Raw genomic sequence first — 22,051 nt, 5'->3', positions numbered from 1 at the left:
CGGACCTCCTCTCTGTGCGTTCAGTAGAAAGCTATCTGGCTGCACGTTAGCCTAGCTTAGCACAATGAATGGAAGCGGACGGTGCCGGTTAGCCTATAGGCATTGTCCAACTAACACCTCTCCCGAAGGCTAACTGGCCATGTCCGTTTCCATTCATTGTGCTAAGCTAGGCTAACGTGCAGCCAGATAGCTTTCTACTGAACGCACAGAGAGAGGAGACTGGTATCATCCATCTTCTTCTCTTCTCTCTAGAGAAGACGGTGAGCCCAATTTCCCAAAATGTTGGCGTGTTCCTTTAAGTAAAAGTAGAAATACCCAGATAAATGAGTACTGTGGTAAAAGTGAAGTCCTCCATTAAAAGTAGAGAAGTATTTGCTATTGAAGGCACTTAAGTATCTAAAGTAAAAGTATGCATTCTAAATGATGTTTGTTTATTCCAGTACATGGCGAGCATTCAAACCTCCATCCTCTATAGGTTATTTTAAAGTGGTGTGTGGTCCAGTTCTGCTGCTCCGATTAAAGGCCATGTTAAGTGGTGTGTGGTCCAGTTCTGCTGCTCCGATTAAAGGCCATGTTAAAGTGGTGTGTGGTCCAGTTCTGCTGCTCCGATTAAAGGCCATGTTAAAGTGGTGTGTGGTCCAGTTCTGCTGCTCCGATTAAAGGCCATGTTAAAGTGGTGTGTGGTCCAGTTCTGCTGCTCCGATTAAAGGCCATGTTAAAGTGGTATGTGGTCCAGTTCTGCTGCTCCGATTAAAGGCCATGTTAAAGTGGTGTGTGGTCCAGTTCTGCTGCTCCGATTAAAGGCCATGTTAAAGTGTGTGTGGTCCAGTTCTCCTGCTCCGATTAAAGGCCATGTTAAAGTGGTGTGTGGTCCAGTTCTCCTGCTCCGATTAAAGGCCATGTTAAAGTGGTGTGTGGTTCGAAGTAACTAGTCATTTAAATTAAGTACAGTACTTGAGTAAAAATACTTTCCACCACTGACGTGTGTGTGTGTGTGTGTGTGTGTGTGTGTGTGTGTGTGTGTGTGAAGGTATTGCAAGCTAGCTGGCTCTGTGTCTGTAGTCGGCAGCATTGACAGGGAGCACTATGTCAGTCAGTGATTGGATGTTAACTCAATTATACTAAACTGAAGCTACGGGGGATCCCCCCCCCCTCGCGCTTCACTTCACCACTTGGCTTCTTGTCGGATCAATACTAGTACAACTCCAGAGAGGAGCTGGACCCGTGAGCGTTTTAATCTGAGGCTATCGTGATTCTTCTAGCCCCTTTCGGGTCTGTGACGCACGCCAACAAAGGTTGGATGAGTGAACACACACAGTCCCTTATACCTTCATAGAAAAATCCCACAATTAACTCCGTCTCGCTTTTCTCTTATCAAAAACGCTCGTCGTACAAGTATCGCAGAGACATTTCAAAAGGTACTCACAGTTGCACGAGGGTTTCGGACAGACACCGCTTATTAGCGTTGCTAATAAACATTTAAAATAATTTTTATAAACTGGTCAACGCGGCTTTATTTCCGGCTTTGGGTGCCTGATGCGCCTGCGCTGTGCTCTGGCGTGTGTTGACCAGTTTATAAAAATTATTTAAAATGTTTATTACCAACGCCGAGCTTTCGAACCCTAGCGTTTCTCTGTCCGAAACCCTCGTGCAACTGTGAGTACCTTTTGAAATGTCTCTGCGATACTTGTACGACGAGTGTTTTGATAAGAGAAAAGCGGAAACGGAGTTAATTGTGGGATTTTTCTATGAAGGTATAAGGGACTGTGTGTATTCACTCGTCCAACCTTTGTTGGCGTGCGTCACAGACCCCGAAAGGGGCTATCGTGATTCATGATAGATTGCACAGCACCGGCCAGTTAAGATGAGTGGTGTAATTCTCCCCTGGTTGTCGACTCCTCTCCCTCCCCAGGTTTGGGACGCAGGAAGCGGCGCTCTGATCCAGAAGCTACCCGCCGATCTACCGGTGGTGGACATCTGCCCCTTCAAGGTGAACGGGGACCACTACCTCGCCTCCCTCACGGAGAAGATGCTCAAACTCTACAAGTGGGGATGATGATGAGGGGAGGCTCCACCAGAGACACGCGTGGAACACAACTTACACCAGCATTTGATCAGTGAAGCTGCTACAGTCTTGTCTTGCCCCCCCCCCAAACGGGAGCGCAATCATCGCATCGAAGTGAAGCTTATCGGCATCTCGAGAGCAAAGGAAGTGGGAGTGCTTGTAGCCTTCCATGTTGATGTTTACATTACTTGACATTCACCTTTTTTATCTGAAATCCCAGCAGGCAGACCATGAAGAGAACTATCGGTACAACAGCACATGCGCCGTACGTTATGCGTATGCGGCATCTGTGTGTGTGCGTGCGCGCGGACGCTCGTGCGCGTACGAAACATCTACCGGTGGATGTTAAATCGTGTCTTGATTTTGATGGATGCAAACGGGTGCTTTTAGCCAGGTTGAAGTTATATTTCAGTTTGGTGAAATATTTTAATGCATGATGCATACCTCCATTATGAATTCATGAACAGTCAACCTCCTACCCTACCTTAACTGCCCTGGACATGGATGCCAGGCCATCACCGGTTGTTCAGGAGGGCTTTCTACCAATTAGTGTTAGTCATATATATATATATATTACAATGTGATTTTCAGACTGTCTATGCATAGGAGTCCAACACTATACAGGTGGAAGGGGGGGGGGTTACAGATTCTTAAGACGGTTGACTGTTGATCATGGCATGTGGAGGCTGTGCTTGGTGGAAGAGAAGATTATGTACCAAGGTGGAATGTTTCTTCAGCGTTCCTTGATATCGTCTTATCTGTCGTCTCTGAATGATTGTAACGTTGAGAATCAAGGTGTGTGTCTCGTCACCCTTACTTTGGGGATTCTAGCGACAGATTCCATCAGAGGGACATTGTGTATTGGTTGCCAAAGGACTGGCTTTGTTTATTTTTTATTTTTTGTTTTATTTACACAGGAGATTGTATATATATGTATATTTGTTACCAGCTGTTTATGTACATGTTTCAAAGTTAATAAAAATGGCTTTTATTTCCTTGTTGACAAACCTATATTGCTTTTTCATGCGTCTACTCTATACCCGTGAAGCTTTTTTGTGGATAACGTTCAACATTTCAAACTGCCAGAAGGTTTGCCCTTTTTTTTTTTTTTTTTATAGCAAGTATAAAAGGGCGGGTGAACTATACTTGCTCCTAGAAGATGCCAAACCCAACTAAAGTCCAATAATGTGTGTGTAGCAGACCGACAACAGATCAGAGCCTTAATTCATCATTAGACAGCAGCATGAATTCATTTAAGTGAAGTGTTTAAATACGGTTTGATTGATTGAAAATTGTATTAACAGATTGCAGAATGGGTACAATACAGTACGGCTCAATACACACAATTGTTAAGAGGATGCAGACCAGAGGAAGGCTTTCGTCTAGTTTACATCAGGGTCCCCCATTTTCTATTCGTCGGTAGTATTGAGATGTAAAAAATAAATAAAGCATATGGTAATATCTAGGTAATCAAGCAGCTATATTATCAAGATATTACATGAGAAATTTCAGAGCAGAAAAAAAACAAGACTGGTGTTCACTCTAGACGACACAGATCTATGACTCAGATTGCCAACAACGCACAATCCGTCGCAACGCACAGCGTCCACTAACTACAGAGAGAGAGAGGAGAGAGAGACTACAGAGACTAACTACAGAGAGAGTAGACTAGATGCTGAGCTGCCAGCAGGAGTAGGGTCCAGCTGCAGCGCCGGAGAATCCTCTCAAGGGGCAAGCCTGTGGCAGCCACAGAGCGCGCTGATTGGCGGAAAGTACGGACGTTTCTTGAAGTACTCTGAGGTGGCGTGCCATCTAAGAATGAAGTGAGTGAGCGTGTGTTATTGGAATGATTGATTGATTGATTGAAAATGTTATTAATGTCCGCCTTGTTTCGAACTGGTTATGCGTTGGCCCTCTTTCGAAGTCGGTTATGCTTGGAGTTTATCTTTAGAGCAGGGCGATAGACCACCAGCCCCGATTCCAAACTCTAAGGCTGCGGTTACATTAGGGCCAAAACGATTCGTTTTCATTTAGCTTTTCAGAACGCGGCGTAATGGCAGGCAAGACGTCGTTTTGTCTTGTGAGCACCGAGTGATGTATATACATGTAGTACAATGCCAAAGCAGTAGGTGGCGATGTAGTTCAAACATGAAGGCCATTTTCAACCAATCAGAAAGGTTGACCGCGTCACTACACTTCCTGCTAAAAAACAACAAAGCCACCATCTTTAAATACCTCGCGTGTGCCATTTAGCAACATTGCATTTATTTTTCAGCAAGAAACAAAAGTGCAATAAACAAAAACGGATACATTCACTGTGTGTTCTGCCTCATTTGTTGATGAAAACAAAACCAACATCAACACAATTTACCACCAAGAGCAGAGAGTTTAGTCTCACAAAAAGATTGCAGATTTTGTTAGCTTACGTGCTAACGTGATTGGGATATGCCATTATAACAGTATAGCATTTTGGCTATCGTACATTAACCTAGTAACGTTAATGCTAGTAGAATGAATGGATGAAAACGTTATTTAACAGATTGCAGAATGGGTACAATACAATACGGCTCAATACAAACAATTGTTAAGGGGATGCAGTCTGTTGTAGTTTGGACTGGGTTCCTTATAACAATAACTTGACAACACATGAGCTTAGTTTAGCCGCAGCTACAGGCAATCTGAGGAGGACGCAGCTGATGTCCTGTATAGGTCCAGCCAGGGGAGAATTTGGCGTCGGTGTCTACTACTGCGCATGGGCGTTGGGCAAGAACGGCTCTGTAAACGTGTTTTCCTGCCAAAACGGCGTTTCCTTTTAACACTTTGACTGCCATGAAACGTCTTTTCACGTCATTGCTGGCCATGCTCAAGTTGCCGGGGGACGCTGTACAGCGTCCTTATATCAATATTTCAAAAATCTGCGATCGGATTCATTTGTCCCCTCCGCTGGCCTGAGATCCACCAGCAGGACCCACTGAGCTCTCTGGCGGTTCAGGAGCGCCATCTGGTGGCCGATCGGCGCAATCGCCAAACAGGATGTTGAATAGAGGTTGTCCTAGACGACCGTAGTACTTCCGGCGCTCGCTATAGGTCCCGCGACTCTGGCTCGTCACACTACACAGTGATCGATTGCCAATAACTCGATAAACAACATGATTTGGACGTATATACCATTATACAAGCTGGAGATGGACCGGGTAAATTTACATCCCATAATGATAAGATTTCAACTCGACGATGATCGCCCAACGGCGCGCAGAGACTGGGGTGAGTTTCAGCGTGTAACGTTACCGTCTTCGATACTAACTGCTATTATCAACATTTGACCCACATTAGATGATTGGTATAACGCTGCCCACGGAATTATAAACGCCCCCTAGCCCATCCGGTCAACATCAGATGACGTGTAGTAACTTCTAGAAGTACGTCTAGTTGGAATTTTTTATATCGCGCTGATTGCCATAAAACTGTATTGCATCATCAATATAATGCATTTGGGGCTATAGATCACATTCTGGAGAAAGCTGCAGAAAGAGATGAAAACATACTTATACATTAGACCATACTTTACTATGAATATATGAATGAAAAAGTTTAACGTTGCTACACAATGAACAATACATATAGGACTTTGAATGGGCCCTAATAATGGCAATGTAGCAATAGAATTTAAAAAGTTATAGCCATGCAAAGAAGGGGTACTTCTCCATAGACAAATAGAGCCGGCAACCTATGGTATATCATTAATTTAACCCAAGGCAACCAAAGTGTTAACTTGGACATGCAAACGTAATCATTCGAAAATACAACGTTGCTGTTTCCCCCCAGTGTAACCATGGCCTAAGCATAACCGACTTCGAAAGAGGGCCAAAGCATAACCAGTTCGAAACAAGGCAGACATTAATAAAAATGTCAATCAAGCAATCAATCAATCCAATAACACATGCTCACTTAAAACAGCGCACCTCCCAGCTGCTTCTATAGAAAGTAGGTTCGTACTTTACGCCAGACGTACATCAGCGCGCGCCCTCTGTGGCTGCCACAGGCTTGCCCAGTGAGAGGATTCTCCGGCGCTGCAGCTGGACCCTATTGGATGCTGAGCTGCCAGCAGGGTTCTCCGGAGCTGCAGCTGGACCCTATTGGATGCTGCCGCGGCCAGCAGGGTTCTCCGGCGCTGCAGCTGGACCCTATTGGATGCTGCCGCGGCCAGCAGGGTTCCCCGGCGCTGCAGCTGGACCCTACTCAGCTGAGCTAACAGCTAACCGCTAACAGCTAACAGCTAACTGGAGTCCAGAAGAAGATGGCGGCGTGTAGACGTGTTCCTTTCCTCCTGCTGCTGGTGGTGTACATCCTACCGTGTGCCGTGCACCGAATTCGAGGAGAAGACGACCCTCTAGTAGTAGACGACAACAAACCAGCGGTTAACGTGGATAACTCTCCGGTTCAAGGCGACGACGGTCCTCCTCCGGTCCCCGCGGCGGCGGCAGTGAACCCCGGTCCCGGTCCCGGTGCCGCTGAGCGGAGCCCCCCGGTGGCGGTGGCGGTGGCCGCGGCCTCGCCGCCTCGCAGGCGCCTCTCCCCGGGCTGGAGGCTTTCCGAGGAGGCGGTGTGTCGGGACGACCTGGCGCGGCTGTGTCCCCGGCCCTCCTGGAGCAACAACCTGGCCGTGCTGGAGTGTCTGCAGGACAGGAAGGAGGTGAGCGCAGAGACGCACTGTGGTCCATTGTGTTGATCTGGTTCTCTTGTTGTTATTATTATTATACTCCTCTTCTTCTGAACCACAACGAGCTAAACTCTGGAAGCAAACCGTTACATGTTAATAATAACAGTTAGCTAACAAGCTAGAATGGGGGGGGACCCTGATGTAAACAAGACGAAAGTCTTTCTCTGGTCTGCATCCCCTTAACAATTGTGTGTATTGAGCTGTACTGTATTGTACCCATTCTGCAATCTGTTAATAAAGTTTCCAATCAATCAATCAATCAAGCCAGCCAACTGTACAACTAGCCCAGCTACTTACTGTAGTAGTGTATTCAGTCATCATCTCACACAATACAATATACACCATCATTTGACAATATTTGATTTTACAGTGACTGAAAAGGTACAGACTGAAGCATAATGCTTATTATACACGCCTGTCCTATATTCTTAACAAAATGAAGACTCTCAAAAACAGTATTCTAAAAGAAAAGAGCAACAAACAAAAAAAAAACAGTATTATTCACCCTTGTAGTTTTCAAAAATAGCTTTACAAACCATTTTCTTAAAAATCAAAAGCGAATGACTCATTCTTACCTGTATATCATCAGCATAATTGTTCCACAAGTTAACCCCAATAATAGAAATACACCTCCTTTTAATCCCTTTCAAGGTCGGTGTTTTGTGTGTTGCACTGTGTTTGTGGGGCTCTTATTATATATAGTGTGCCTTCTTCTTCTTCTTCTTCTTCTTCTTCTTCTTCTTCTTCTTCTTCTTCTTCTTCTTCTTCTTCTTCTTCTTCTTCTTCTTCTTAACCACAACAACAAGCTAACGCTGGGAGCAAACCGTTACGGTCGGTTGTGTGATAGTAAAGGGTTAACCTTCTGTCATGTGGCAGTGAAAGGGTTAACATTCGGTGTATTGTCGCAGTGAAAGGGTTAACCGTTTTGGTAGTGCGGCAGGCAGTGAAAGGGTTAACAACTTGGGAGGACCATTGGCTAGCAGACTTCGGCCCTATGATGATGAACTGGTCGTCTTGTGCTGATTCTTGGTTTAGGAAGGGAAGCTGTTCTCCTAAAGTTGGGTATCGCAGTCTCTCACGCCACATCACATCATACTTACTGGCGCAATTATGGTTATTATGGGATATCGGTAACAGTATTTTTCCTGCTTTTAGTGTACGTGGTGGGTGGTGTAGCCACCTGGTAAAAAAAAAAAGTGTTCCGAATTCAGGGGCCTCCCACTTTTGCCTGGGGGCCAGAGAAGATGGAGGAGGAGTTCCCTGACTGGTGTGGGGGGTGAAGTGATGATGAGTTACTTTCTGGTTGACCAACTAATAACTACGGTGATACGCCGAACATAAGATTGTTTGACGATTATTTGGGGGTGGTGGTGACAGGCTGGCGCCTGGCTATGACATGGAGTCAAACACGAGAATGAACTACTACATTTTAGTAGTGCTACATTCCACACACAAGAAAAGCCTTCAGTCTTTTTCTCATTCATAGATTCTCCTTAGGTTAGCAATCGAACGGACGGCCACAGTGGTCAGGTAGCGCCGCGGCCACAGTGGTCAGGGGGGGGGCTTTCTGTGTGGAGTCTGCATGTTCTCTCCCCGTGTTCGCGTGGGTTCTCCTCAGTGGCGTCCTTTCACTAAAAGGCGAGGAGGGGGGGGGGGGGGGGTGAAGGTTGGTGGATTTCTTTTGTCAAATCAGTTGTGCAATAGTCACTTTTGGTGAGTTGTTTCTATACAATTCAGTTATATGACATTTAGGTATGACACAGGACTACACAAGCATTTTTAGTATAGAAATGTGTCAACAGACTAAAGCAGGGAACCACAATATTCTGCATACGAATTATGCAGAATGTAATATCATAACTGTCTATTACTTTTGTGGCAATTGAGCCAATTTTCCTTAGGTACGGTTTTGAGGTGTGTGTTCAACAGAATGTAGTATCAAAAACACGTTCACAAAAAGTATGGGTTACTGAATGCTGAACTGCACTGTTATAACCACTAAGCCAGACCTTACCTGTGTCCCTGTATCACTTGTCTCTGCTGCCCTTTGACTAAAAAAAAACGTCCCTATGTCCATTTTCCCTTTTTTTTTTTGGGCATATTTCAGTTAGTCACAGCAAAAGTCATCTAGTAAAAGTGAGATAATTGACAATATCAAAACATGCTAGGGCTGTACCGAATAGTTCGAAGCTTCGTTCATAATGTTGACATTCGAATTCAATTTTTTTTTTTTCTTTTACATTTTTATTTGCCAAGGTATGGCGAGTGCCATACCTTGCCATACCAAATGGACGCCCCTGGTTCTCCTCCAGGTACTCTGGTCTCCTCCCACACCATAAAGACACGCATCATGGCAGGCAGGGGCTACAGATGAAAACGAGCTCATTAGCTAACTGTGGCACATTTACATTGGTGTGGAAACTGAAGATGTTGATTCATGAACACTGTCCCTGGGTGAAAAAAAATCCATATTTGTTGTGTCGGACGGACTCACCCCACTCACCGATACACGTTCGGCTGTGGACCCCTGTTTGATTGGTCCCCGGGACCCTCATTGATGTGATGTCGATTGATGTGAATAGCGCGTTACGTTAATATAGAGAGATGAAAACAATACATTATTTATATTGATGTGATGTCGATTGATGTGAATAGCGCGTTACGTTAATATAGAGCGATGAAAACAATACGTTATTTATATTGATGTGATGTCGATTGATGTGAATAGCGTGTTACGTTAATATAGAGAGATGAAAACAATACGTTATTTATATTGATGTGATGTCGATTGATGTGAAAAGCGCGTTACGTTAATATAGAGAGATGAAAACAATACGGACTTGGGCTGTGGAACTGAAAGTTAGGAGCGAGTGTTAGGAGTAACGTGATTGGGCGCTGAGAGAAGCGTCAGTGGCCAATCAGGCGGCGCACAAACCGAACGCGGAAGGACAACCACCTTAGGGAAAGTATTCACGCCCCCGGGACCCTCATTTAAGCAGAATTTAGTTGGATGTCATTTAGTCCAGATTTCCAAAACAATCTGTAGGCGGAGAGAGTGAAACCTATAGTCGGAATAGTCATTCTTATTACATTTTATTACAGGGGTCTAACCTTCTAGTCAATTAATTAGGGATGTCCGATATTATCGGCCTACCGATATTATCGGCCGATATCGGCATTAAAATGTGATATCGGAAAATATCGGTATCGGTTTTAAAAAAGAAATTCTTATTTTTTTTTTCTTTTTTTTTTCTTTCTTTTTTTACATTTCTATAACCTTTATTTACCCAGGCAAGCAAGTAAGAACAAATTCTGATTTTATTTATTGTCAAAAGTGTGCATAATGTTGTGTTAATTCCACAACAAGAGATATGTAATGTTAATTACCTGAAATTATTCCATTTTCTGGGGGGGAAACCCTGCATATATCGGTATCAGTTGATATCGGTATCGGAAATTAAGAGTTGGACAATATCGGTATCGGTAAAAAAGCCAATATCGAGCATCCCTACAATTAATAGTATAATTTAATACTATTCAATTATTACTACTAGCCTATATCGGTCATCAGCTCTATTCTATTTTCAATCTTTCAAAATGTTCTTATGTACCCCAGTTGCTATTGCATGTGCATATTTGTGTTTCATTACACGTATATGTACATACTTACCAACTGTTTCGCCTGTTTTATATAGCAACACTTATCACCAACATCTAAGAAGGGAGATCCCCCCCTTGAACGGCCTTTCTAAGGTTTCTCCCCTCCACATTAGTGTTGCGTTTATTTATTTTAAATTTTATTTTGGATTTCATGGTGTTTTTTGTTTTGTTCTTGATTTATTGTCATGTTTCTTCTTGACTTGTTTAAAGAAGACGTGTCCGGCCCATGGGGGACATTAATTAACGTGTGTTGTTGTCGTGCCTTACAACAAGTTACAAATCAATTTGATTTGATTTGGTGAAAACAAACTATATTCTTCATTTAGCTGGGGACCCCCCCTGGAACCTCTTCAAGGACCCGTGGGGGTCCCCGGACGCCTGAATATTTTCCACAACAAAGTCGCGTTTCCGCGTCTCTGATTGGCCAGGTCATGTGACATGTACGCCCAATCGTGGGACCGCAAGTCTTTTGGATGGTTAAGCTTAGGCACTCTTTCGAAGTTGGTTAAGGTTAGTTTGTCTTAGAGCAGGGCGATAGAACGCCTCCGCCCTGATTCCAAAGTATAACCTTAACCAACTGCGAAAGAGTCGCCTAAGCTTAACCAGTGATAAACTAGGCGTTAGGTAGTTTGCAGGCTGTTCGACCCGGAAATAGGCGCAGAACTTGCCATCCCACGATTGGCGCACATGTCACATGACCTGGCCAATCGAAAGCGCAAAACTCAAACGCGGAAACACAAATTTGTTGTGGAAAGTATAGAGACGCGCCTCCCCGGACCCTTTGTTGAGAAGAACCACGGATGTACTGCATCATGTGGTGATGGCCGCGGGCTGAGACCAGCGAGAAGCAACGGGGAGCAGTGGAAAGGGCTGTTGTGCACGCAAGGCAAGAAACATAGTCATTGTGTCTGTATCGGCCGGGGGGGACTCTTCTATCTGTGTGGTGGCTCTGTTTGGTTATGTGGACGGCTGCCTGCTAAGTAACACTGCTAACTGTTATTCTCTGCTCTGAAGTGAGCGTCTGTGAAACTCGAGTCTTGGTAGTGAGTGAGTTCATCCTAAGTCCATTGTGGTTGAAATGGATGGAAAATCCCCTTGGACCTCCCTCGTTCCAAAGCATTTGGAACTACTTCTTCCCACTAGTATAGGCCTTCAGGCAGCACACACGTCCGTGACCCAGTCTTTGAGGGACCTTAGCTGCTCACTCAGTTGGCCCGGGGCGGCTGTTGGTGGCGTGGTGTGTGTGTGGGTATGTTTAGTCCTGGTTTTTAGACACATAGTATTTTTCTCTGTCTCCAGCCTCCAGTCTCTCCTTGGTAGCTGTGGTTTTGTTTACGTGGTGCTGGTGCTGGAGCCAGAGAGTTGGGGAGGAGGAGTCTGGGAGCGTTGTGCCTCTGTGTCTGAACTCTGAACTCTGTCTAAAATAATCACTGCTGTCGCTTCCAAGTTCCAATCCAATCCACTTTATTTATAGAGCACATTTAAAAACAACAAAGTTGACCAAAGTGCTGTACAAGTCCCACAGCATAAGATAAAAACATAACATTTTTTAATAAAAGCACAAAAATAAAAACATATACAATTATGTCACATAAAAAAGGCATTCCATCCATACATACAGCATGTAGCTTCCATTAGCACGTAGCTTCCATTCATTCATACAACATGTAGCTCCCATTAGCATGTAGCTTCCATTCATACAGCGTGTAGCTTCCATTCATACATACAGCATGTAGCTTCCATTAGCGTGTAGCTTCCATTCATACATACAGCATGTAGCTTCCATTAGCGTGTAGCTTACATTCATACAGCGTGTAGCTTCCATTCATACATACAGCATGTAGCTTCCATTAGCGTGTAGCTTACATTCATACAGCGTGTAGCTTCCATTCATACATACAGCATGTAGCTTCCATTAGCGTGTAGCTTACATTCATACAGCGTGTAGCTTCCATTCATACATACAGCATGTAGCTTCCATTAGCGTGTAGCTTACATTCATACAGCGTGTAGCTTCCATTCATACATACAGCATGTAGCTCCCATTAGCGTGTAGCTTACATTCATACAGCGTGTAGCTTCCATTCATACATACAGCATGTAGCTTCCATTAGCGTGTAGCTTCCATTCATACATACAGCATGTAGCTTCCATTAGCATGCAGCTTCCATTCATATACAGCATGTAGCCTCCTCAAGCACTTTGATATGTTATGTTGTCTCTGTTTAACACATTCGGGGCCATTGGGATTAGACGGGGCCCACTCTATACGGCCAGCATATCATAACAAACTTTCATTGTGCGTGAGGCTGTTTGTAGAGCTTAATCTATACTTTATATTATTGCTATCTGTCCATTCTCATTGTCAATTGACACTATAAACCGTCCCTTTTAATATATATACCTTAAATAAAAAGAAATCATCAATACGCTCCCATTTTATAGCGTTGTGAATATGAACGTTATAGCAGAATGTTCTGGGGTATTTCCTGGAACGCAAGATATAGGGTGCTAAGCTAATAACGTTAAATCGAATGGCGTTTCGGCTATAGACAAGCTAGAGCTAAAACTCAAAATGCATAATGTCGGTATCATGGTCCACCATGAATGCATGAAAGGGGGGGGCGGGGGACGTCATTTCTGATTATTGATTACCAATAACGGCATTGGCCTTATTCGCTGATTGGCTGGTTGGGTATGATAACAAGTAGGGATGCCCCGATCACGTTTTTTGACACCGATACCGATCGTCTTGAGCCATATCGGCCGATAGAGCTGCCGCGGTATCGGTATTACCGCGGTATCGCTGTTACATCACGCCCACCGCAGAGTTAGGCTGAATACCGCATCACCGCTGTTTTTTATAATAATAATAAAGTACCCTGCTCTCGTTGGGCTTGCGGCTCTGCAGATATACCCTACTCCTCTGTCGAGGTTCCAAGCGACCCTATTGGGTACCAGAAAAGTCACGTGAAACACTGCAGACCACTGATTGGTCAGAAGAGAGACGCGTCACACGTTGGAGCGTCCTGCAGTGTGTTTTTTGATCCACTTTTTCTCCCATTTTCTATATTTTCTCCCATCCCAATTTCGTATCATCCAATTCAACCCTCCCCTGTCACGAACGCTGTTTCTTGCCTCCCACAAGCCGGCTGCAATGTGGACTAAGTCATACATAGCACAAGTCCCCTCCGGTACTTGAGGTAACAGCAGTCGCATCTTTTCACCTGCGCAGCTCGATCTCTCAGTGGCGAGGAGTAACGCGTGGGAGGCTCACGCTGCCCCCGACACTTCCTGATTCTACTGCGCAGGCGCACCAACCGACCTGTAGGAGTCGCTGTCCACAACGCCCGATCCCCACCCATCAGTTTCCCACCCCCTAATACGGCCAATGTGTATTAGTATGAACGACCAGCTAAACTGAAAGCAATGTGGAGCGCTGGGCTCGCCTGTCTCCGCATTCGTGGCGAGCGCCTTGCCCACTACGCCACGTAGCCGCCCAGTGTGTTACCACCAATCGGCAAGCGCGTATTAGGTTTTTACTTCCTGAATGTCAGCCATTGATCAGAGCTCACAACACGGCTAATACGTTAGCTCCCGCAGGAGTGGATTACCGTCGCTCCTCAGGAGTACTAAACGAGGCATAATGATTTTACTGCAACGAATGTTATAATAAAAGCCCTTCGTTCTATACACTTGTCTGATTGAAAACTTTATTAACAGACCGCAGAATGGGTACAACTCGGCACGCTCTGAGCAAAGAAAGGAACTGAGATATGAATTGAGTAATGCTTGCCTTGCTATGGTCCGGTAAATACGCTGATGTTATTGAACGTGTAACTATGTAAGGGATAATGTATTGCTACGAGGTCATTGTCGCAAAATAATTGACCGACACGGAGTTTAAAATACAGAGCCGCCGCGGCGAGGTGTTTTAAACGTAGTGAAGGTCAATTATTTTGCGACAATGACCGAGTAAAGCTATACATTATCCCGCTTATTACATGGCTAACTTACTAACAATATACCTAATTCATTTGACAAATCGCAGTTGTTCTGTGGCTCTGTCACCCCAAATAAAGTGATTATTATTATCGCGGGCAGCAGCCTCTGTTCTGGCTCCGCTGTGTTCTGGTCCGCTCGTCGCTCCGCCCCCTCATCGCCGGCAGCACTGAATTGCACTGAAACAGTGTGTGTCAGTGGGCTTGATTGCGAACAGCTGCGGTCATTATTGAAAAATCTGCGGTCATTATCGAAAAATAATGACCGCAGTCGGGGGGCTGTTGACCAATCACAAGCAAGCATTTCGGCGAATGTGAAAACGCCATGTAATAAATAACGTTAATGCCACAAAACGAATGCCTTTGGAGCAGGGCTCGAGACTAACGATGTACCGTCGTCCCGGGGACGATCAAATATTGATTTGGGACGAACAGAATTTGCGAATAGCATGCAGCTGCAGAGCCGCAGAGCCAGGGGCGCTTTCAGGTCCGGTCACAGGCCCGCTCAACAGCGCCCCCCACCCAACGGCTGAATTGCCAATGGCTGAATTGGAGTATTGCACAGTGCAATACTCCAATTCAGCCATCTGCAGTTGCATACTATTGGGATTCGTTGGAAGCAGCACAGAGTCTCGACTCGGGACTTATTTTATTTTATTTTAGCAGCAGTTATCAATATCGACCAGGAGGACAGCGCGATCTAAGGGACATGTTTCATTACTAGTCAAGTGTCATTACTTTAGTTATCAAAGGTGGAATCTCTGGACGCAATGACATTATATAGTTTAAAGCTAAACTACGTTTTTCTTTCTTGTTAGAAGAGCGATAACTTATTCAGTTAGATTTGATTTGATCTTTATTTATCTCTAACATTTTCAACCATAAACACACACATTTGTAATAACAAAAAAAACGAAAACGAAATAAAATACAAATACATTTAAATATATTTTCCTATGGAAGGAATAATCAACATGGCTCCAATTGGTTGACTATAACAGCACCGTGACCAAATATCCCTATACTAGCACCTTGTTAAACACTTTTCTTTTATATATATATATATTTATTTATTTTTAATCATCATTATTCTTGTGAAATCTTTCCACCTGGGAGCCTTTTGACTAAATCAATTTATTCTCCCCTTCTATGAATGGTGTTTCTTATGGCAATAACAACTATAGACGACGACAACCAAAGTAAAGAAACGACATTTGATTTTTGGGACGGTTACATTCACTTTGGGACGGTTAAAATTGTATTTCGGGACGGTTCTGGGACGGTGGTGAAAAAAGTTAGTCTGGAGCCCTGCTTTGTAATCATAAGTAGTAACGTTATAATAATAATAATAAGAAGAAAGGGTCGGGGGGGGTAACCGCCGGGCGTGCCGCTACCACCCCTGCCCGCTACCACCCCTGCCCGCTACCACCCCTGCCCGCGACACCGAGTGAACGGCGCACGACCAGAGGGGAGACTGCGAATCCGTGTTTCACTTTCAATAACTAATGCGTGCTTGCCGAATCCCAAACAATATTCATGCTGCAAAGTCATCCTCTAAAGATAGACATTTAGACTAGAGGCAGGCTATATGCTATAAAGAGTAGACTACAAAAAAAAAATGCATTCAAACTCTTCTTTTTTTTTGTGTGTAATAACCGCAGCGGTAGGAAATATTTCGCAAATTTGTGCGGTAAGGAAAACATCAATACCGCGGCAGCTCTATCGGCCGATACCGATCCGATACCGATAGTTTTTTAGATTTATCTTTTTTTATTGGAAGAATTAGTACATATTTATACATTTCAGTTATCCAAATTATACAACTTCCATTTCCTTCCCCATTCCTATCCCCTAATCCCACCCATCCCACCCAGTGAGGGCGACGACAAACATACATGAAAAAAAAAAAAAAAAAAAAAAAAGAGATAAAAATTAAAAATTGACATTTAAATAATTAAACAAAAGTACAGATGTGGCAGACAAAGCTACGCAAAAGAAAAATTAAGTAAAATTAAAATAAAACAAAGATAAAACAAAGATATTTTTATATATACATACCGTAATAATAATATATAATATAAGTGTTTTTTTTTTTTTTTATCCACTTTTTCTCCCATTTTTCTATATTTTCTCCCATCCCAATTTCGTATCATCCAATTCAACCCCTCCCCTGTCACGAACGCTGTTTCTTGCCTCCCACAAGCCGGCTGCAATGTGGACTAAGTCATACATAGCACAAGTCCCCTCCGGTACTTGAGGTAACAGCAGTCGCATCTTTTCACCTGCGCAGCTCGATCTCTCAGTGGCGAGGAGTAACGCGTGGGAGGCTCACGCTGCCCCCGACACTTCCTGATTCTACTGCGCAGGCGCACCAACCGACTTGTAGGAGTCGCTTGTTCACAACGTTCGATCCCCACCCTTCAGTTTTCCCTCCCCGTAATACGGCCAATGTGTATTACTGCGGACGACCAGCTAAACTGAAAACAATGTGGAGAGCTGGATTCGAACACGCGAATCCTAGCGTCTCCACACTGGTGGCGAGTGCCTTGCCCACTACACCACCTAGCCGCCCTATATAATATAAGTGTTACTCTCCATTTTAGTAGCATAATTTCCAGATGGTAAAACAAATTAAATGGAAAGTAAATTTAACACCCTTAGCAGACCACCACAATGCCATCTCCCTAGCCATGCGTGGGCTAGCAGTGTCATGAAGGTAGATAGGGGGTGGAGGGGGGTCATGGGGTCCCAAGATTGGATGGAGTCATATGGGTTTTGAAATGGGATAGGAAGGGCTGCCATGTTTTGTGGAAGATATCCGTGTGGCCTTGTGTAGTAAATCTGATTTTCTCTATATGTATAAGAGACATGAGACTATACCGATAGTTCTTGATTATAAAAAAATATTTAAAAATTATTTTATATAATTTTATTTTTATTTTTTTATGAAATATATATATTATATAATTAGACTTGTACTTGTATTATCTGCAAGACATCGCCACCACGCAACAAGTCAAAATGCTCGCTATCTGCAAACAGCTCCACTGTCTGTGTGTACTCAAGTAGCCTCCAGCTACCGCCAGGATTCTCCGGCACTGCAGCTGGACCCTATTGGTATAAATCACATTCAGCAAGCCCTCAGCTCGAATACGCATCGAATCAATGTTATAAGACATTGATATCAGGAGCTATCTGTAGCTACTGCTAGCCGGCTAGATAACGTTAAGACAACGCCTCAGTGAACTATTTAGTTTAGAGCTAACGTGAGCTAACGTGAGCTACCGAGTCAACGGAGGTAACTTATCATGCACTCGACTATTGCTGGAGCATTTGTTGATATCAGCAGCTATCAGTAGCTAGCCAGCTAGATAACGTTAGACAATGCCTCATGTAGTCACTGGGTCATTTAGTTTAAATAGTAACGTTAGCTCGGTAGGTAGCCAACGTTAGCTCACGTCGCATGCACCAGACTATAGCAGACTGCGAGGCTCTTGTTTACACGAGTGCGGGAGGGGCTGGGGAGGAGGAGGGACCGTACGCTGCAAGCAGCTCTGTGTGTCTGAGAGAGAAGTCAGCAGTGAGATCTCCGCTAAGAATTGGATCATGTTTTTCGATCGGTTTTTGACGATCGGCGAAAATAAAGCATTTATCACCGATCACCGATCGCATATTTATACTGATTATCGGCCGATAACGATCGGTGGCTGATCGATCGGGGCATCCCTAATAACGAGGCCTGATCAGCATGTAATTTACGTGAAAAAGCTCTTACCTGTGGCCGGTTGGACTGCAAAAAGGATTTCCCAGTTATCGATCGCCATCTGGTAGATCCATATGTCCATTGGCTGATGATATATTCCTTTACTGCATACTGAATTCAGCGTCCCAAAAACTATTCCAGGCCATCGGCTACACCTAAACGCATAGCTGTAGGCTAACAGAAAAGTCCATTCATAGTAAAAAAATAAATAAAAACACCGGTCTGTAACAGGGAACACTGCATTATCGAGACAGCACCCCTACGAGGATCTGGCCGGTAATGCACTTTTCCGAATTCCAAGAGTAGGGTAAATCTGCAGTGCCGCCCGGTGACATTGAGTAGGATATTACAATGGAATAAAAGCCAAAACAACCGTACCACGTATATATATACGTGGTTGGCCGTCAAGCGTTGGATCCGAAACACGTATATATACGTGGTTGGTGGTATATGTGTTAAGAGAGTGCAATAAATTATTTTTATTGAAAAAATAAGAATCGTACATTTTCATAGAAAGTAGACGCATAAAGCCCACACTCACTAGATCTATGTGAAGTTGGCCTGGAGGGAATCGAACCCAAAACCTCACAACGAGATAAGATAAGATAAGATGAGATATTCCTTTATTGATCCCCTTGGGGAAATTCAGGCACACTGCTGCACGCCCATAATCACCCATCATCACAGCTTTCATTTAAACACTTTCTGACCCACACACGAAACGCTTTCCATTTACACCGACAACAGTTTTCTGTTTATAGAAAATAGTAACCATTAACATTAACCATTTGGTAGTGCGGCACTGCGGCAGTGAAAGGGTTAATGATCTCTTGGGTGAGATTTAGGCCTGACGGGGGGGGGTGGCTGAAAGTAAACTGATGTAGGCTGTTCTCTAGAGCAGGGGTTCCCAAAATGTTCAGGCCGCGACCCCCAAATAACGGTGTCAGAGAGCCGCGACCCCCACTATTATAGGAGGTAAAAAAAATAAAAAAAATAATAATAATAATAATTTTTTTTTTTTTATAAATGGAAATGTATGGTTGAAACATGCAAACGTTCAAACGCACACACACTAATACGATTTGGAGGCTTTTAACCAGGGCCGGACTGGGGAAATCATTCAGGCCAGGAAATATAGTGCAAAATATAGACCCAGTCAGGCCACTTTTTAAGCAGGGGGTCTGGGCGTCCCCCACCAGGACATTTTTTGTTACAAAGACTTCATTTCCTGCATTCTGGTGCAGGAATTCTTTAATTTGTACCCTTTAAATGCCAGTGTTTGTGATGGCATCACAAATTATTGTTAAAAAACAGGCTAGCATATGTATGATTAGCAACAACACAGATTTGTATGGATTTTCAGTTTTTTTGTAATTGATAAAAAATACAATCTTATTCAACTTCAGCCCTGATAATAACACCACATATTCATTTTATAATTCTAACCCTTTAAATGCCAGTGTGTGTGATGGAATATATTTGCAATATATCAAATGCAAAGTAGATTTTTCTGGGGGGGATTATTACAGGCTAGCATGTGTCAATGATTAGCAGTTTATTGTAAGGGTCCCGCCTCCACCAATCGCATGCGGCTCCCTTGTGTGTGTGTGAGAGCAAGAGAGAGAGAGAGATAGTTCTCCAACTTGTGTGAGTTGCAGTGATCTCTTGGTTGTTCCCCACATAGGTTATCTAACTATTGCGCTGCTGCAACTAGAAACACTGGCCTGGCCTGCTTCTAAGTTCAGTGGCCTGGCCCTGACTGCATAAATAAAAAATAAAAAAATTGATTCCCCCCCCCCCCCCCCAAATCATCTGGCGACCCAACTGGGGGTCGCGACCCCGACTTTGGGAACCCCTGCTCTAGAGTCTAGACGTCCTCGCTGCTGTCGGGTCAGTCGTTCTGAGGTGTCGCTCCCCTGGTCTAGGGCCTGGGGCCATGTGGCCAAATATCATATATCACAATATTTCTCTTGTTTTGACAGTATAATAATGGTATTTGACCATCAGTCTGGTCTTCCAGTACAAACTACGATGTGTGATGACATCTTCTTGAGTCGTAATAGGAATAGTCATGGTACTATTTTATTCAAAGGGGTGTTTTCTCATCCAATTTCCATCACAAATTCTTTATTGCTGCTGCAATGTCCATTTAAAAAGAAATATATGTAAATATTGGATTAAATAAAAAAATATATATATATATATTTATGGCAATGGTATTGTCTCTTACATTTAGCACGGATCCATGGTGGTATAATATCTTAAAAGTATTGTATACCTCCCCAGTCCCCTTGGTCCTTTAACCCTTTCACTACCACACTTACCAAACGGTTAACCCTTTCACTGTGACAATACGGAAGGTTAAAACCCTTTCACTGCCACACGAAAAAAAGGGTTAAACCTTTCAACCGTCTGTCGTGTGATAGTAAAGGGTTAACCTTCCGCAGTGTGGTAGTGAAAGGGTTCAAAAGGGGGAGTTTTCACTTTGACGTCGAGCTGAAGAGAGTGCCAAAGAGTCTTGTTTGGGATCGGTGGCCTGGTCGTGACGACCATCACGCTCGCTCGCTGGAAGTTATCAACTATTGGCGGCAGTTACATCAAGTGAGATGAGTGTGACTCATCCGGGTTTTTGGAAATGGCTGCCATCCCTCTGCGGCCTCTCTGCCAACTGTTTTTTTTTTTTTTTTTTGGATTACAGAAAATTATCACTAAAGTGCCATCTGTTGCAGCTGCACTGTTCTCCATGAAAATACCATTTCTCAAAATCTGAAAATCATTATTTAATAAAACACAGAAAAGGATCACCAAGTTACTCTGGATAAAAAAAACCTTTACAGACAACATTGAGACAAAGCTTCCCGACACATCTCCATCCAAACTCTTGGAAGAACTCATTGAAATCTCATCTGATACCACCTGAGAGCTAGTTTCAGAGTGTGGTGCTGAGTACCAAGTATCTCATGATGCAGCAGTTAAGGTGTTGATACCATTCATCAGCACCACATACAGTATCTGTGTGAAGCTGGCTTTTCATCCATGACGGCTCTGAAAACAAAATATAGGGCCAATTTGAAGGGGTCACGATATTGGTGTTATTTCAATCAATTTAAACATGGCCCATTTCATGACTATTTTGTTGGGGCGAGGGGGGGGGGGGGGGGTGGGCAAAATATTTTGGTCCGACAAAGGGGGGCCTGACAGAAAAAGTTTGAGAAGCACTGCTCTAAGGCATGTTTTAAACATACGCCGGCCCTACTGTCCGTCATTCATCCACACAAATGTACGTGTTTTTACAATGTCGTTGTCATCAGTGACGTTTTGCTATTTGGAATATAGCTCTGATCTGTTGTGGGTCTGCGCTGCAACACATTATTGGATTTGAGTTGGGTTTGACATCTTCTAGGAGCGAGTGTAGTTCACCCGCCCTGAACATCTTCTAGGAGCGAGTGTAGTTCACCCGCCCTGAACATCTTCTAGGAGCGAGTGTAGTTCACCCGCCCTGAACATCTTCTAGGAGCGAGTGTAGTTCACCCGCCCTGAACATCTTCTAGGAGCGAGTGTAGTTCACCCGCCCTGAACATCTTCTAGGAGCGAGTGTAGTTCACCCGCCCTGAACATCTTCTAGGAGCGAGTGTAGTTCACCCGCCCTGAACATCTTCTAGGAGCGAGTGTAGTTCACCCGCCCTGAACATCTTCTAGGAGCGAGTGTAGTTCACCCGCCCTGAACATCTTCTAGGAGCGAGTGTAGTTCACCCGCCCTGAACATCTTCTAGGAGCGAGTGTAGTTCACCCGCCCTGAACATCTTCTAGGAGCGAGTGTAGTTCACCCGCCCTGAACATCT

At 44.0% G+C, this 22,051-nt stretch overlaps 2 protein-coding genes across 2 annotated transcripts in view; both read left to right on the top strand.

Annotated features, from left to right (window-relative positions):
- The window catches only part of rfwd3 (ring finger and WD repeat domain 3), a gene marked incomplete at its 3' end in the record, with an annotated part of 38,197 nt that extends 36,141 nt beyond the window's left edge, over nt 1-2,056 (top strand). Inside the window, exon 8 of the mRNA XM_084334485.1 lies at nt 1,913-2,056. Within this exon, the coding sequence (XP_084190611.1) occupies nt 1,913-2,056 (144 nt within the window). The remainder of the gene's footprint in view (nt 1-1,912) is intronic.
- Nucleotides 2,057-6,362: 4,306 nt separating this feature from the next.
- LOC311244797 (Golgi apparatus protein 1-like) overlaps nt 6,363-22,051 on the top strand; it is a gene marked incomplete at its 5' end in the record, with an annotated part of 129,553 nt that continues 113,864 nt past the window's right edge. Inside the window, one exon of the mRNA XM_084334484.1 lies at nt 6,363-6,758. Coding sequence (XP_084190610.1) covers nt 6,363-6,758 — 396 coding nt within the window. The remainder of the gene's footprint in view (nt 6,759-22,051) is intronic.

This window comes from Notolepis coatsorum (assembly GCF_963971535.1).
Source record: "Notolepis coatsorum genome assembly, chromosome: 18".
Classification (NCBI taxonomy): domain Eukaryota; kingdom Metazoa; phylum Chordata; class Actinopteri; order Aulopiformes; family Paralepididae; genus Notolepis; species Notolepis coatsorum.
This window is presented reverse-complemented; position numbering and strand designations above follow the sequence as displayed.